The sequence below is a fragment of the Cherax quadricarinatus genome, chromosome 98 (assembly GCF_038502225.1).
Source record: "Cherax quadricarinatus isolate ZL_2023a chromosome 98, ASM3850222v1, whole genome shotgun sequence".
In the NCBI taxonomy this organism is placed as follows: Eukaryota; Metazoa; Arthropoda; class Malacostraca; order Decapoda; family Parastacidae; genus Cherax; species Cherax quadricarinatus.
The window spans coordinates 5,023,384-5,040,997 of record NC_091389.1 but is presented as its reverse complement, the minus strand read 5'-3'; the positions used below and the strand labels follow the sequence as shown (position 1 = coordinate 5,040,997).

Sequence of the window (17,614 nt, the reverse complement as noted above, 5' to 3'; positions counted from 1 at the left end):
GATCCACCAGGAGGCCTGGTCTCAGACCGGGCCGCGGGGGCGTTGACCCCCGGAACTCTCTCCAGGTAAACTCCAGGTAAACACCAGTCCACTAACACCCAGGATGTGACCCACACCAGTCCATTAACACCCAGGATGTGACTAACACCAGTCCACTAACACCCAGGATGTGACCCACACCAGTCCACTAACACCCAAGATGTGACCAACACCAGTCCACTAACACCCAGGATGTGACCCACACCAGTCCACTAGCACCCAGGATGTGACCCACACCAGCCCACTAACACCCAGGATTTGACCCACACCAGTCCACTAGCACCCAGGATGTGACCCACACAAGTCCACTAACACCCAGGATGTGACCCACACCAGTCCACTACACCCAGAATGTGACCCACACAAGTCCACTAACATCCAGGATGTGATCAACACCAGTCCACTAACACCCAGGTTGTGACCCACACCAGTCCACTAACACCCAGGATGTGACCCACACCAGTCCACTAACACCCAGGATGTGACCCACACCAGTCCACTAACACCCAGGATGTGACCAACACCAGTCCACTAACACCCAGGATGAGACCAACACCAGTCCACTAACATCCAAGATGTGACCAACACCAGTCCACTAACACCTAGGATGTGACCAACACCAGTCCACTAACACCCAGGATGTGACCCACACCAGTCCACTAACACCCAGGATGTGACCCACACCAGTCCACTAACACCCAGGATATGACCCACACCAATCCACTAACAACCAGGTTGTGACCAACACCAGTCCACTAACACCCAGGATGTGACCCACACCAGTCCACTAACACCCAGGATGTGACCCACACCAGTCCACTAACACCCAGGATGTGACCCACACCAGTCCACTAACACCCAGGATGTGACCCACACCAGTCCACTAACACCCAGGATGTGACCCACACCAGTCCACTAACACCCAGGATTTGACCCACACCAGTCCACTAACACCCAGGGTGTAACCCACACTAGCCCACTAACACCCAGGATTTGACCCACACCAGTCCACTAGCACCCAGGATGTGACCCACACCAGTCCACTAACACCCAGGATGTGATCCACACCAGTCCACTACACCCAGGATGTGACCCACAAAAGTCCACTAACATCCAGGATGTGATCCACACCAGTCCACTAACACCCAGGTTGTGACCCACACCCAATATGACTCAGTTTTTAGCAAGCCGCTAACCAGACTGAGAGTCGAAGATCAAAATGAATTTTTTATGAGAGAGCCACAAAATTTGATTAACACAAGCCTATCCGATGTTATCCTGACGCCAAATGACTTCGAACAGGCGATAAATGACATGCCCATGCACTCTGCCCCAGGGCCAGACTCATGGAACTCTGTGTTCATCAAGAACTGCAAGAAGCCCCTATCACGAACCTTTTCCATCCTATGGAGAGGGAGCATGGACACGGGGGTCGTCCCACAGTTACTAAAAACAACAGACATAGCCCCACTCCACAAAGGGGGCAGTAAAGCAACAGCAAAGAACTACAGACCAATAGCACTAACATCCCATATCATAAAAATCTTTGAAAGGGTCCTAAGAAGCAAGATCACCACGCATCTAGAAACCCATCAGTTACACAACCCAGGGCAACATGGGTTTAGAACAGGTCGCTCCTGTCTGTCTCAACTATTGGACCACTACGACAAGGTCCTAAATGCACTAGAAGACAAAAAGAATGCAGATGTAATATATACAGACTTTGCAAAAGCCTTCGACAAGTGTGACCATGGCGTAATAGCGCACAAAATGCGTGCTAAAGGAATAACAGGAAAAGTCGGTCGATGGATCTATAATTTCCTCACTAACAGAACACAGAGAGTAGTCGTCAACAGAGTAAAGTCCGAGGCAGCTACGGTGAAAAGCTCTGTTCCACAAGGCACAGTACTCGCTCCCATCTTGTTCCTCATCCTTATATCCGACATAGACAAGGATGTCAGCCACAGCACCGTGTCTTCCTTTGCAGATGACACCCGAATCTGCATGACAGTGTCTTCCATTGCAGACACTGCAAAGCTCCAGGCAGACATCAACCAAATCTTTCAGTGGGCTGCAGAAAACAATATGAAGTTCAACGATGAGAAATTTCAATTACTCAGATATGGTAAACATGAGGAAATTAAATCTTCATCAGAGTACAAAACAAATTCTGGCCACAAAATAGAGCGAAACACCAACGTCAAAGACCTGGGAGTGATCATGTCGGAGGATCTCACCTTCAAGGACCATAACATTGTATCAATCGCATCTGCTAGAAAAATGACAGGATGGATAATGAGAACCTTCAAAACTAGGGAGGCCAAGCCCATGATGACACTCTTCAGGTCACTTGTTCTATCTAGGCTGGAATATTGCTGCACACTAACAGCACCTTTCAAGGCAGGTGAAATTGCCGACCTAGAAAATGTACAGAGAACTTTCACGGCGCGCATAACGGAGATAAAACACCTCAATTATTGGGAGCGTTTGAGGTTCCTAAATCTGTATTCCCTGGAACGCAGGAGGGAGAGATACATGATTATATACACCTGGAAAATCCTAGAGGGACTAGTACCGAACTTGCACACGAAAATCACTCATTACGAAAGCAAAAGACTTGGCAGACGATGCACCATCCCCCCAATGAAAAGCAGGGGTGTCACTAGCACGTTAAGAGACCATACAATAAGTGTCAGGGGCCCGAGACTGTTCAATTGCCTCCCAGCACACATAAGGGGGATTACCAACAGACCCCTGGCAGTCTTCAAGCTGGCACTGGACAAGCACCTAAAGTCAGTTCCGGATCAGCCGGGCTGTGGCTCGTATGTTGGTTTGCGTGCAGCCAGCAGCAACAGCCTGGATGATCAGGCTCTGATCCACCAGGAGGCCTGGTCTCAGACCGGGCCGCGGGGGCGTTGACCCCCGGAACTCTCTCCAGGTAAACTCCAGGTAAACACCAGTCCACTAACACCCAGGATGTGACCCACACCAGTCCATTAACACCCAGGATGTGACTAACACCAGTCCACTAACACCCAGGATGTGACCCACACCAGTCCACTAACACCCAAGATGTGACCAACACCAGTCCACTAACACCCAGGATGTGACCCACACCAGTCCACTAGCACCCAGGATGTGACCCACACCAGCCCACTAACACCCAGGATTTGACCCACACCAGTCCACTAGCACCCAGGATGTGACCCACACAAGTCCACTAACACCCAGGATGTGACCCACACCAGTCCACTACACCCAGGATGTGACCCACACAAGTCCACTAACATCCAGGATGTGATCCACACCAGTCCACTAACACCCAGGTTGTGACCCACACCAGTCCACTAACACCCAGGATGTGACCCACACCAGTCCACTAACACCCAGGATGTGACCCACACCAGTCCATTAACACCCAGGATGTGACTAACACCAGTCCACTAACACCCAGGATGAGACCCACACCAGTCTACTAACACCCAAGATGTGACCAACACCAGTCCACTAACACCCAGGATGTGACCCACACCAGTCCACTAACACCCAGGATGTGACCCACACCAGTCCACTAACACCCAGGATGTGACTAACACCAGTCCACTAACACCCAGGATATGACCCACACCAATCCACTAACAACCAGGTTGTGACCAACACCAGTCCACTAACACCCAGGATGTGACCCACACCAGTCCACTAACACCCAGGATGTGACCCACGCCAGTCCACTAACACCCAGGATGTGACCCACACCAGTCCACTAACACCCAGGTTGTGACCCACACCAGTCCACTAACACCCAGGATGTGACCCACACCAGTCCACTAACACCCAGGATTTGACCCACACCAGTCCACTAACACCCAGGGTGTAACCCACACCAGCCCACTAACACCCAGGATGTGACCCAAACCAGTCCACTAACACCCAGGATGTTACCCACACCAGTCCACTAACACCCAGGATGCCACCCACACCAGTCGACTAACACCCAGGTACCTATTTTCCTGATGGGTGAACATGGACATCAGGTGTCTTAAGGAAACGCTTCCCAGTGTTTCCTGCCGTACTGGGGAATTGAACCCCGGACCACAGTGTGTGAGTTGAGTGCGCTACCGATCGAGCTACGGGACTCCTCAGGTGTCACTCTACTTTCTTGGACTAAAGAAAACCCTGGTGGGCGAAACATAACCTCGATAAATATTCACAAATTATCCACACAGACCCTGATCCACCATGAATCCTGGTCTCAGACCAAGCCGCGGGGGCGTTGACCCCCGAAATCCTCTCCTGGTAAACTCCAGGTAAACAGAGAGTGAGAGGCTCATGACAACCTTTCAGATTCTCCGTCTCCTATGTTCGGGTCATTTGTGTATTGTTCCCCTCATGGTATTGTGCCATTTTGTTCTCAGTAAACACCTTGATAATCACCTTTGGGTCCCTATTGTTCCCTTTACGAGAAAAAGAATCAAATATGATACCTTCTTGATGGGCAGGCGGAGGTGGAGTATTTCAGCGTACCTTGCACACACCTCGTACGGTGCGTGAACCTTCACGAACCTGAAACACGAAGATGTAGATAAATGTCTCAGAGAACCGACAGGAGGATAAATAAGGCACATGTGTAAGACTTGGGTGTATTAATCGAGGCAACGTTTAGCGATCCAGTGGCTTCCCCAGTCCAGTAGAGAAGAATGGTTGGAGATTAGAAGTTGTTTGAAGTAATCGGTCCCTCAAAACTGGTGGACTGATCACATCGACTCCAGGTTGAGGGACTGATTACCTCAAACTCTTCTGATTTTCAAGTATTCTTCTCCAATGGACTGAGGAAGCCACTGGTTGGCGAAAGGTATCCACAGTGAAGGTAACCAAGTTTTGAACAAGTGTCCAACCCATTAGAAATATAGACAGGCCTACTGGATCGTGTTAGACAGGCCTACTGGATCATGTTAGACAGATCTACTGGGCCATGTTGGACAGACCCACTAGACCATCTTAGACAGGCCTACTGGATCGTGCTAGGACCTACTGGACCATGTTAGGCAGGCCTACTGGACCATGTTAGGCCTACTAAGTCATGTCACTATCGTTGAAAATCAATTATCAAACTTAAATATATTTTTAACGTTACTAAAATCAAGTGAAAGAATATTTAAATATATATTAATGAGCCTCAAATTAATATTAGAGATATTTCTATTTTTTAAAAATTACCCAAATAATTTTTATAGTTACCTACATATAATCAAATATATTTGTGAAGCTAAAGAGATTTTTTTAAAGCAACGAAAATGTGCTTTTGAAATGCAGTCTGCCCACCTCTCTCTCTCTCTCTCTCTCTCTCTCTCTCTCTCTCTCTCTCTCCCTCTCTCTCTATCTATCTCATGTCTTACTTCCATCACCTTGTCATAGAACTCCAATAGATTTGTGACACAGCATTTCCCTTCTCTGAAACCGTACTGGATGTCATTTATAAGCTTGTTCCTTGTTAGGTGCTCCACCACTCTCCTCCTGATAATCTTGTCCATGACTTTGCATACTATACACATGAGTGACACAGGTCTGTAGTTTAGTGCCTCGTGTCTGTCTCCTTTCTTAAAAATTGGGACTACATTTGCCGTCTTCCATACCTCAGGTAGTTGTCCAGTTTCAATGGATGTGTTGAAGATTATTAGTGCACACACAGCATCTCTGCTCCCTCTCTAAGGACCCACGGAGAGATGTCTGGTCCCACCACCTTTGAGGTATCAAGTTCATGTAGCAGCTTCTTCACCTCCTCCTCGGTTGTGTGTATTTCATCCAGCAATTGTTGGTATATCTCTTGTTGGTGTACCTCCCTATTTTGACTTCCTGGAGCCCTTTCTGTCTCCACTGTAAATACTTTAAATCTCATGTTGAGTTCCTTGCATACCTCTTGCTTGTTTCTTGTGATCTCCCCACCTTCCTTCCTCAGGCTGATTACCTGGTCCTTGACTGTTGTCTTCCTCCTGATGTGGCTGTACAACAGCTTCGAGTCAGACTTTCGATGTTATGTTGCTTTCATATCGTCGCTGGGCCTCCCGCCTTACCTGTGCATACTCGTTTCTGGCTCTTCGACTAATCTGTTTATTTTCCTGGGTCCTTTGTCTTCTGTACTTTTTCTATTCTCTAGCACACTTAGCTTTTGCCTCTCTACACCTTTGGGTGAACCAAGAACTTGTTTTGGTCTTCCCATTATTTATGTTGCCCTTGGGAACAAACCTCTCCTCTGCCTCCTTGTATCTTGTTGTCACATAGTCCATCATTTCGTTTACTGATTTTTCTAACAGTTCTCTTTATCACTGAACCTCCTGCAGGAAGTTCCTCATGCCTGTGTAGTCCCCCCTTTTGTAGTTTGGCTTTTCCCATCCTACTCCTGTTACCCTCTCCACTTGTAGCTCTGTGTATTCAAAGGTCGGAACCACGTGATCACTAGCTCCGAGGGGCTTTTCATATATGAAGTCCTCAATGTCTGAACTACTCAAGGCGAATATGCGTCCCAGTATTGCTGGCTCATCCTCACCTCTCTCTCTGGTAGTGTCCCTAACATGTTGATACATATGTGTGTGTGCGCAATAAGATCACAGTAAACAGGTGATATCACAATATGCAAAACAACTACTGTGAAAAAATAATGAAATTCCGTGGGCTTTACAGATTTCTCACATTATCAACGACCTGTAATAATAACAGAAGAGCAGGACGCTATATAAGGTTGAGCAGAGTGAGACATATAGCCAAGTTATCTCTGTTTCGCCTAGAAGTAAATAACGTTATACTTGGCACCCTGAGAGTAGCAGTGTACTTAAAATAGAGATGGACATTAAAGTGAGCTGATGTACGACGTCAAAGTTCTTTGCTTGTAAAGTGAATAGCGTAAATCTAGTAGAGGGGAGCACTAGGACACTAACCTGTGTAGGACACCGTCCACTTGGTCCCTCTCTAGGATGAGACCACTAGGAGACTAACCTGTGTGGGACACCATCCACTTGGTCTCTCTCTAGGATGAGACCACTAGGACACTAACCTGTGTGGGACACCATCCACTTGGTCCCTCTCTAGGATGAGACCACTAGGACACTAACCTGTGTGGGACACCATCCACTTGGTCCCTCTCTAGGATGAGACCACTAGGACACTAACCTGTGTGGGACACCATCCACTTGTTCTCTCTCTAGGATGAGACCACTAGGACACTAACCTGTGTGGGACACCATCCACTTGGTCTCTCTCTAGGATGAGACCACTAGGACACTAACCTGTGTAGGACACCGTCCACTTGGTCCCTCTCTAGGATGAGACCACTAGGACACTAACCTGTGTAGGACACCGTCCACTTGGTCCCTCTCTAGGATGAGACCACTAGGACACTAACCTGTGTGGGACACCATCCACTTGGTCTCTCTCTAGGATGAGACCACTAGGACACTAACCTGTGTGGGACACCATCCACTTGGTCTCTCTCTAGGATGAGACCACTAGGACACTAACCTGTGTGGGAAACCATCCACTTGGTCTCTCTCTAGGATGAGACCACTAGGACACTAACCTGTGTAGGACACCGTCCACTTGGTCCCTCTCTAGGATGAGACCACTAGGACACTAACCTGTGTGGGACACCATCCACTTGGTCTCTCTCTAGGATGAGACCACTAGGACACTAACCTGTGTAGGACACCGTCCACTTGGTCTCTCTCTAGGATGAGACCACTAGGACACTAACCTGTGTGGGACACCATCCACTTGGTCTCTCTCTAGGATGAGACCACTAGGACACTAATCTGTGTGGGACACCATCCACTTGGTCTCTCTCTAGGATGAGACCACTAGGACACTAACCTGTGTGGGACACCATCCACTTGGTCTCTCTCTAGGATGAGGCCACTAGGACACTAACCTGTGTGGGACACCATCCACTTGGTCTCTCTCTAGGATGAGACCACTAGGACACTAACCTGTGTGGGACACCATCCACTTGGTCTCTCTCTAGGATGAGACCACTAGGACACTAACCTGTGTGGGACACCATCCACTTGGTCTCTCTCTAGGATGAGGCCCTCCGCCAACAGGTTGTCTTCAAACACCCTCCGTCGACTGGTGTTTCCTTCGTCCTGGTCCTCTTGTGGAGACGTTAGTACGTAGTCGATGGTCTTGATGCCATCACTCATGTAGAGGCCTCTCTGTGATCCCACCTGCATATCAGAATATTCTAAATACGAAACATAAACACAAATGCTTGTTAAGTAACACACACATGGAGGATCCCAACAAGGGGTCGAATTATACAGATTAATTTTCTGAATTTCTGCCCCCGTGTGAGTTATTACTGACCAGTGACCTTTGTTAATTATACTTTAAGAATCCGTGAGTTATTCATTGTATACATACTACATTTAGCGGTGTGGTACATATGATTTACAGCATCCAACCGATATAATTACCTTATCACATTTAAGATTATTTCACTTGTTAAGTAATAAATTAGCAATGAATTATTTAATTTCTACTGTTTTATGCTGGGTACAGGAAGGCAGCTAAGTTATTATACTCTTTTTTACATGATTCTTGGAATACAGAGCCTGGCATGTATTTTGTAGCTAATACACACACACACACACACACACACACGGGGCCAGGAGCTGAGTCTCGAACCCTGCAACCACAATTAGGTGAGTACACACACACACACACGCACGTTTGCAACAAGACCAGTCCCAGAGCTAAGGGGTATGTTCTACGAGTACTTAAGGGAGATCGAACTGACGACACTTGAGGACAGGAGAGATAGGGGGGGGACATGATAACGACATATAAAATACTGAGAGGAATTGACAAGGTGGACAAAGACAGAATGTTCTTGAGATGGGACACAACAACAAGGGGACACAGTTGGACGTTGAAGACACAGATGTATTACAGGGATGTTAGGAAGTATTTCTTCAGTCACCGAGTAATCAGGAAGTGGAATAGTTTGGGAACCGATGTAATGGAGGCAGGATCCATTCATAGCTTTAAGAAGAGGTACGATAAAGCTCATGGTACAGGGAGAGTGACCCAGTAGCGACCAGTGAAGAGGTGGGGCAAATGCTATGACTCGACCCCTGTAACCACAACTAGGTGAGTACACACACACACACACACACACACACACACACACACACACACACACACGATGTGAAGCTGTTTAGGAGGATTCAATCGGATAAGGATCAGGTAGGAATTCACAGGGATCTGGACAAACTACAAGCCTGATCTAGCAACTGGCTCCTGGAGTTCAACCCCACCAAGTGCAAAGTCATGAAGATTTGGGAAGGGCAAAGAACCCCGCTGACAGAGTACAGTCTAGGGGGCCAGAGACCACAAATCTCACTCAAGGAAAGGGATCTTGGGGTGAGTATAACACCGAGCAGATCTCCTGAGGCGCAGATCAACCAGATAACTGCTGCAGCATATGGGCGCCTAGCAAACCTCAGAATAGCATTTAGACACTTCAGTAAGGAATCGTTCAAGACTGTACACCGTGTACGTCAGGGTCCTATTGGAATATACAGCACCAGCTTAGAACCCACACCTGGCCAAGCACCTCAAGAAATATAGAAAATGTGAAGGATTGCAAGAAGACTAGTGTGGCATGCAAAGAGTACGTAACCTTTATTCGGCGCATGGACACACCCTCATTTACAGGCTATCTCCCCCAACCAGCGAACCAGGTTGCTAAGAGTTGGTGATGGGGCCCCATCGTTCAACTAGTGACCAGGTTCTAGCCAATAAGAAGGTGGGATTGGCAATCGCAGAGGTTATGTGGATACCGCTCTCCTGTCTGCCCTTATCATTCCCATTCTAGAGCTGGTTGAGCACGGTCTGCTATCTTGTGGCTTCTATTTCTGCCTTGCTTACCGTGACGTGCACTATACTTATTAATGTACATAGTGTACATATTGCTGTTCTAAATTGGTGAAGGATAATATAAGTCTAAACTTTTTCTGCTGTGTTTATTTGCTCCCATTACACCCGGGGTAACAGGCCATTTGAAATCCTAAATTCATTTCTTGTTTTGGCATTCCTAAAACTATACAAAGTGATCAAGGTACTAACTTCACTGCCAAAGCATTTAGGGAAGTATTAACTAGGTTAGGGATAATTCACAACTTATCCACTGCCTATCACCCTCAGTCCCAAGGCGCCTTGGAAAGATTCCACCAAACATTAAAAACAATGATGAGAAGTTTTTGCATGCACTTTCCTACAGACTGGGATGAATCACTACCTTTGTTGCTGTTCTCAGTACGAGAGACGGTGCAAGAGTCTACAGGGTATAGTCCGTTTGTGCTGATCTTTGGGCACAATGTACGAGGTCCTCTTCGGGTGCTCAAAGAAGGATGGATGGGAGAAGACGTAAGCTCAGCACTCTACAACCCGTCTTCAAGGTTGCAAGTGGCACGTCAGTTAACCAAGGCTAACCTAAAGACAGCTCAAAGTAAGATGAAACAGAGGTATGACAGAAGTGCACAATTCCGCTCCTTCCATCCAGGAGACAAGGTGTTGGTGCAGGAACCTATACCTGGCCACACCTTGAAAGCTAGATTTACGGGACCTATGCAGATTGTAAGTAGATTATCTGATGTAAATTATGTGGTAGCTCCCATTGATAAGACCTCAAAAACTAAAACTTACCACATTAATCAATTAAAGTACTTCCATACACCAGATAAAGTCCCAGTAATGACTCTGTCCTCTACCTCTGAGGACGACTCTGACTCTTTGCACTCTATCTCTGAAATTAATACTAAACTTTCAAATTCTGTCCTCCTCAAGGATCCTAGCCCGTTAATGGATGGATTATCTGAAATACAAGCAACCAATTTAACTGAGCTTCTACAGTCATATCCTAATATTTTTTCGGATGTGCCGAAAAAATGTACGTTAGGTTACCATGATGTAGATGTGGGAAAATCTAAACCAATTAAACTCTCCCCCTACAGAGCTAATCCTGAAAAGCAAAGGCTACTTCAGCAGGAAGTAGACTTCTTGTTAGAACATGGTTTAGTGGAGGAGTCATCTAGTCCATGGGCTTCACCGTGCATCCTAGTAAAAAAGGCTGATGGAGGGTTTCGTATGTGCACAGACTACCGTAAAGTGAACGAGGTCACAATTACAGATGCTTACCCTCTTCCTCGTCTGGATGACGTAATTGACTTTGTGGGTAAGGCTACTTTTGTGTCCAAATTAGATCTTAAAGGTTACTATCAGGTACCTTTGACAGATAAGGCGAAGGAAATCTCTGCCTCCGTAATTCCAGGAGGTCATTATCAGTATACAGTTACCCCCTTCGGAATGAAAAATTCCCCCTCTTCATTCCAGAAACTCATCCATCAGGCTATTAAAGGACTTGAAGGCACGGCAGCATACCTAGATGATATTGTTGTGGTGTCTGATACTTGGGATCAACACCTACTTAGACTTAAAGCTCTGTTTGAGACCTTTCAGAGTTCCCAATTAACAGTTAATTTATCTAAATCTTCCTTTGGCCAGGCCACTGTCACTTTTCTAGGCCATGAAGTAGGTAGTGGTAATGTTGCACCTAAACTTGCTAAAGTTCTTTCGATTAAAGAATATCCAGTTCCTCATGATAGGAAATCTCTTCAACGTTTCCTAGGCATGATCGGATTTTACAGAAGATTCTGTAAGAATTTCTCGGATATTGTAGCCCCTCTTACCTCTCTTACCAGTCATAAAGTTCCCTTTATTTGGACTTCAGATTGTAACACTGCTTTTAATAAAGCAAAAAGATTATTGTGCTCTGCACCCATTCTCCTGTCTCCAGACTTCTCCAAACCTTTTTCATTACAGGTTGATGCTTGTGAGTCTGGGGTTGGGGCGGTACTATTACAAATCGGGAACAAGGAGCTGCAGCCAATCGCATACTTTTCAGCCAAGTTCCAGCCACATCAGAGAGCTTACTCTGCCATTGAAAAAGAAGCCCTCGCGCTGGTACTGGCTTTGGAGCATTTCGATGTTTATGTGGGCCAGACATCGCAGGTGGTCACAGTCTACAGTGATCACAACCCGTTAGTCTATCTCCAAGCCATGAAGAATCACGCTCAGGCTGCAGCCCTACAACATAAAAATTAAATATATTGCCGGCAAAGAAAATGTGTTGGCAGACTCTTTGTCAAGAGTCTAGTTTAATATTTTATTTAGGTTAGGATGTATTTGTGGTAAACCCCTTTTCAAGCTCTTTTTTTTTATCCCCTGATGTGGGGTTTTTTTTTTTAGTGAGGGGATACGGGCTACCGTCCGCTTGTATCTTGGACCTATGTTGGTCTATCTGACTGCTGTCTCGCTCTGAGTTTAGGGTTTGGCTTTTGGTCACTAGGAAAGCTGAGCTCTATCTAAGAGTCGGATGGTGGAGAGGATAGGCGGTCCCATTATTTTGTGCCATGGCGGCACGGTTACCACTGGGAGGTGGCAGCCTAATCCTGAGCCTTCTCGGGGTGGGGGTGTGGCATGCAAAGAGTACGTAACCTTTATTCGGCGCATGGACACACCCTCATTTACAGGCTATCTCCCCCAACCAGCGAACCAGGTTGCTAAGAGTTGGTGATGGGGCCCCATCGTTCAACTAGTGACCAGGTTCTAGCCAATAAGAAGGTGGGATTGGCAATCGCAGAGGTTATGTGGATACCGCTCTCCTGTCTGCCCTTGTCATTCCCATTCTAGAGCTGGTTGAGCACGGTCTGCTATCTTGTGGCTTCTATTTCTGCCTTGCTTACCGTGACGTGCACTATACTTATTACTGTACATAGTGTACATATTGCTGTTCTAAATTGGTGAAGGATAATATAAGTCTAAACTTTTTCTGCTGTGTTTCTTTTGCTCCCATTACACCTGGGATAACAGGCCTTTGAAATCCTAGGATGTAATAACTAGTACCAGAGGTAAGGGGTATGTCCTACGAGACGAAACTGGAGGACAGGAGGGATAGGGCAGAGACATGATAACGACATATAAAATACCTAGAGAAACCGGCAACAAGGGGCCACAACTGAAGCTGAAAGCTCAGATGAGTCACAGGGATGTCAGGAAATATTTCTTCAGTCATGGAGCTGTGAGGAAGTGGAACGATCTGGAGAGTGATGTAGTGGAGGCAGGTTCTATGTATAGCTTTAAGAAGAGGTATGATAGAGCTCATGGAGCAGTGAGAGAGTGGACCTAGTAGCGATCAGCGAAGAGGCTGGGCCACGAGCTGACTCGACACCTTCAACAACAAACAGATGAGTACAAATAGGTGAGTACACACACACACACACACACACACAAACACACACACACACACACACACACACACACACACACACACACACACACACAGTAGAGCTACAAGTGGAGGGAGAAGCAGGAAGGCCAGGACGAATGAAGCCAAACTACAAGAAAGGGGACTACACAGGAATGAGGAACTTCCTGAACGGGGTTCAGTGGGACAGAGAACTGGCAGGGAAGCCAGTTAATGAGATGATGGAATATGTAGCAACAAAATGCAAGGAGGCTGAGGAGAGGTTTGTACCCAAGGGTAACAGGAATAATGAAAAAGCCAGGATGAGCCCATGGTTTACCCAAAGGTGCAGGGAGGCAAAAACCAAGTGTGCTAGGGAATGGAAGAAATATAGAAGGCAAAGGACCCAGGAGAATAAGGAGAACAGTCGTAGAGCCAGAAACGAATATGCACAGATAAGAAGGGAGGCCCAAAGACAATATGAAAATGACATAGCAGCGAAAGCCAAATCTGACCCGAAACTGTTGTACAGCCACATCAGGAGGAAAACAACAGTCAAGGACCAGGTAATCAGGCTAAGGAAGGAAGGAGGAGAGACAACAAGAAATGACCGTGAAGTATGTGAAGAACTCAACAAGAGATTCAAAGAAGTGTTCACAGAGGAGACAGAAGGAACTCCAGAAAGACGGAGAGGTGGGGCACACCACCAAGTGCTGGACACAGTGCACACAACCGAGGAAGAAGTGAAGAGGCTTCTGAGTGAGCTAGATACCTCAAAGGCAATGGGGCCAGATAACATCTCCCCATGGGTATTGAGAGAGGGAGCAGAGGCGCTATGTGTACCCCTAACAACAATATTCAATACATCTATCGAAACAGGGAGATTGCCTGAGGCATGGAAGACAGCAAATGTAGTCCCAATCTTTAAAAAAGGAGACAGACATGAAGCATTAAACTACAGACCAGTGTCACTGACATGTATAGTATGCAAAATCATGGAGAAGATTATCAGGAGAAGAGTGGTGGAACACCTAGAAAGGAACGATCTCATCAACAGCAGCCAACATGGTTTCAGGGACGGGAAATCCTGTGTCACAAACCTACTGGAGTTCTATGACATGGTGACAGCAGTAAAACAAGAGAGAGAGGGGTGGGTGGATTGCATTTTCTTGGACTGCAAGAAGGCGTTTGACACAGTTCCACACAAGAGATTGGTGCAAAAACTGGAGGACCAAGCAGGGATAACAGGGAAGGCACTACAATGGGTCAGGGAATACTTGTCAGGAAGACAGCAGCGAGTCATGGTACGTGGCGAGGTGTCAGAGTGGGCACCTGTGACCAGCGGGGTCCCGCAGGGGTCAGTCCTAGGACCAGTGCTGTTTCTGGTATTTGTGAACGACATGACGGAAGGAATAGACTCTGAGGGGTCCCTGTTTGCAGATGACGTGAAGTTGACGAGAAGAATTCACTCGATCGAAGACCAGGCAGAACTACAAAGGGATCTGGACAGGCTGCAGACCTGGTCCAGCAATTGGCTCCTGGAGTTCAATCCCACCAAGTGCAAAGTCATGAAGATTGGGGAAGGGCAAAGAAGGCCGCAGACGGAGTACAGTCTAGGGGGTCAGAGACTACAAACCTCACTCAAGGAAAAAGATCTTGGGGTGAGTATAACACCAGGCACATCTCCTGAAGCGCACATCAACCAAATAACTGCTGCAGCATATGGGCGCCTAGCAAACCTCAGAACAGCATTCCGACATCTTAATAAGGAATCATTCAGGACCCTGTACACCGTGTACGTTAGGCCCATATTGGAGTATGCGGCACCAGTTTGGAACCCACACCTAGCCAAGCACGTGAAGAAACTAGAGAAAGTGCAAAGGTTTGCAACAAGACTAGTCCCAGAGCTAAGAGGTATGTCCTACGAGGAGAGGTTAAGGGAAATCAACCTGACGACACTGGAGGACAGGAGAGATAGGGGGGACATGATAACGACATACAAAATACTGAGAGGAATTGACAAGGTGGACAAAGACAGGATGTTCCAGAGATTGGACACAGTAACAAGGGGACACAGTTGGAAGCTGAAGACACAGATGAATCACAGGGATGTTAGGAAGTATTTCTTCAGCCACAGAGTAGTCAGTAAGTGGAATAGTTTGGGAAGCGATGTAGTGGAGGCAGGATCCATACATAGCTTTAAGCAGAGGTATGATAAAGCTCACGGCTCAGGGAGAGTGACCTAGTAGCGATCAGTGAAGAGGCGGGGCCAGGAGCTCGGACTCGACCCCCGCAACCTCAACTAGGTGAGTACACACACACACACACACACACACATGGGGCCAAAACAAAGACAGGGAGCACACTAGGACAGAATGAGAGGTTGGAAGACATTGAAGGAACTAGGACATGTGCAGGGACCATACCAGATACCTGTGGGGGCCAGGAACAGGTGAGCAGGAAGGACAAACCAAGAAGCATAGGGGCCATATCTAGGGAAGGGATTGAAGGAAGGAACACTCCACGGGGAGGAACTAAAACACATCAGAGGATGCAATGGGAGTCACAGTGGGAGGTGGAAAGGGAGAGATCAGTTTTTGTCTATGGGCTAGACGAAGCTGAAGGGAAAATTTATGATGAAAGAAAACAGGAGGAGAAAAAAGTGATTGAAGGTATCATGAAGGTGATAGGCGAGGGGGACATGACCCAGGTGGCAAATTTTCGGAGAATTGGGTGGTTCACAAAGAGAAGGAAACGGCCTCTCAAAGTAATTTTCAAGGCAGAATCAACTCGAACCATGATCCTGCAGTAGAAAGCACGGCTGAGAGGCAAGCAGGAGTTCAAGAGTGTGTACCTCGATCAAGACAGAACACAGGAGGAAAGGATGATACTGAAAGAGAGAGTGCAAAAACTAAAAGAGGAATGGGAGGAAATGATAAAGAAGAGCAGAATAACCCAGGCACAGGAGGAAGGGGAAGCACACCCCCCAGAAACACCTGCAGAAAGACTCCAGCCACGACACCCCAAGGCAACTGAACAATCTAAACCAGCCATCACACACCGATCCCTCTGTTCCCACCCCCACACCACGAACCCTACCCCTACAGCAACCCCCTATGGGAGCTCTTCCTCCACCTCCACTGCAACCCCCCATGGGCCCCCACGAGGGCTCCTGCTTTCCCAACCCCAGTATTCCCCCAGGACCACAGTTACAGCATTAGAACAGAAGTTGAAGGTTTGGTACACAAATGCGGATGGATTAACGAATAAATATGAGGAATGCCAAGAAAGAATCAATGAGAAGTCCCCTGACATCACAGCAGTTACAGAAACAAAACTCACGGAGACAACAGATGCAATCTTCCCACCAGGATACCAGATCATGAGGAAAGATAGAAGGGGCAGAGGGGGAGGAGGGGTTGCTCTGCTCGTAAAAAACGATGGAAATTCGAGAAAATGGGAGGCATAGACGAGACAGGAGAAAGGGACTACATAGTAGGTACACTTCGGTCTGTGGAGCACAAGGTGGTCATTGCAGTGATGTATAATCCACCACAAAACTGCAGGAGGCCAAGAGAGGAATATGAAGAAAGCAACAGAGCAATGGTGGACACACTTGCTGAGGTGGCAAGAAGAGCTCATTCCAGCAGAGCAAAGTTGCTGGTTATGGGTGATTTCAACCACAGGGAGATTGACTGGGAAAACCTGGAGCCACATGGAGGTCCCAAAACATGGAGAGTCAAGATGTTGGATGTGGTGCTGGAAAACCTCATGCACCAACATGTTAAGGACACTATCAGAGTGAGAGGGGAGGATGAACCAGCAAGATTGGACCTTGTGTTCACCATGGGCAGTTCAGACACTGAGGACATTACATATGAGAGTCCCTTAGAAACCAGTGACCACGTGGTTCTGTGCTTTGAATACATAGTAGAGTTGCAAGTGGAGAGAGTAACAGGAGTTGAATGGGAAAGGCCAGACTATAAAAGAGAGGACTACATAGGTTTGAGGAACTTCCTGCAGGAGGTTCCGTGGGACAGAGATCTGGTAGGAAAGCCAGTAAATGAAATGATGGAATATGTAACAACAAAATGCAAGGAGGCAGTGGAAAGGTTTATTCCTAAGGGCAACAGAAACAATGGGAAGACCAGAACGAGCCCCTGGTTTACCCGACGGTGTAAGGAGGTAAAAGCAAAGTGCAATAGAGAATGGAAAAAGTACAGAAGGCAGAGAACACATGAAAATAGGGAGATCAGTCGCAGAGCCAGGAACGAGTACGCA

At 47.1% G+C, this 17,614-nt stretch overlaps 1 protein-coding gene across 1 annotated transcript in view; it reads right to left on the bottom strand.

The window, feature by feature from the left end:
* Positions 1–17,614, bottom strand: part of LOC128702551 (anoctamin-1-like) — a 118,122-nt gene that overhangs the window by 84,942 nt on the left and 15,566 nt on the right. Inside the window, exons 3-4 of the mRNA XM_070105410.1 lie at positions 8,074–8,252; positions 4,524–4,602 (exon numbers count right to left, since the gene is read on the bottom strand). Coding sequence (XP_069961511.1) covers positions 4,524–4,602; positions 8,074–8,252 — 258 coding nt within the window. The remainder of the gene's footprint in view (positions 1–4,523; positions 4,603–8,073; positions 8,253–17,614) is intronic.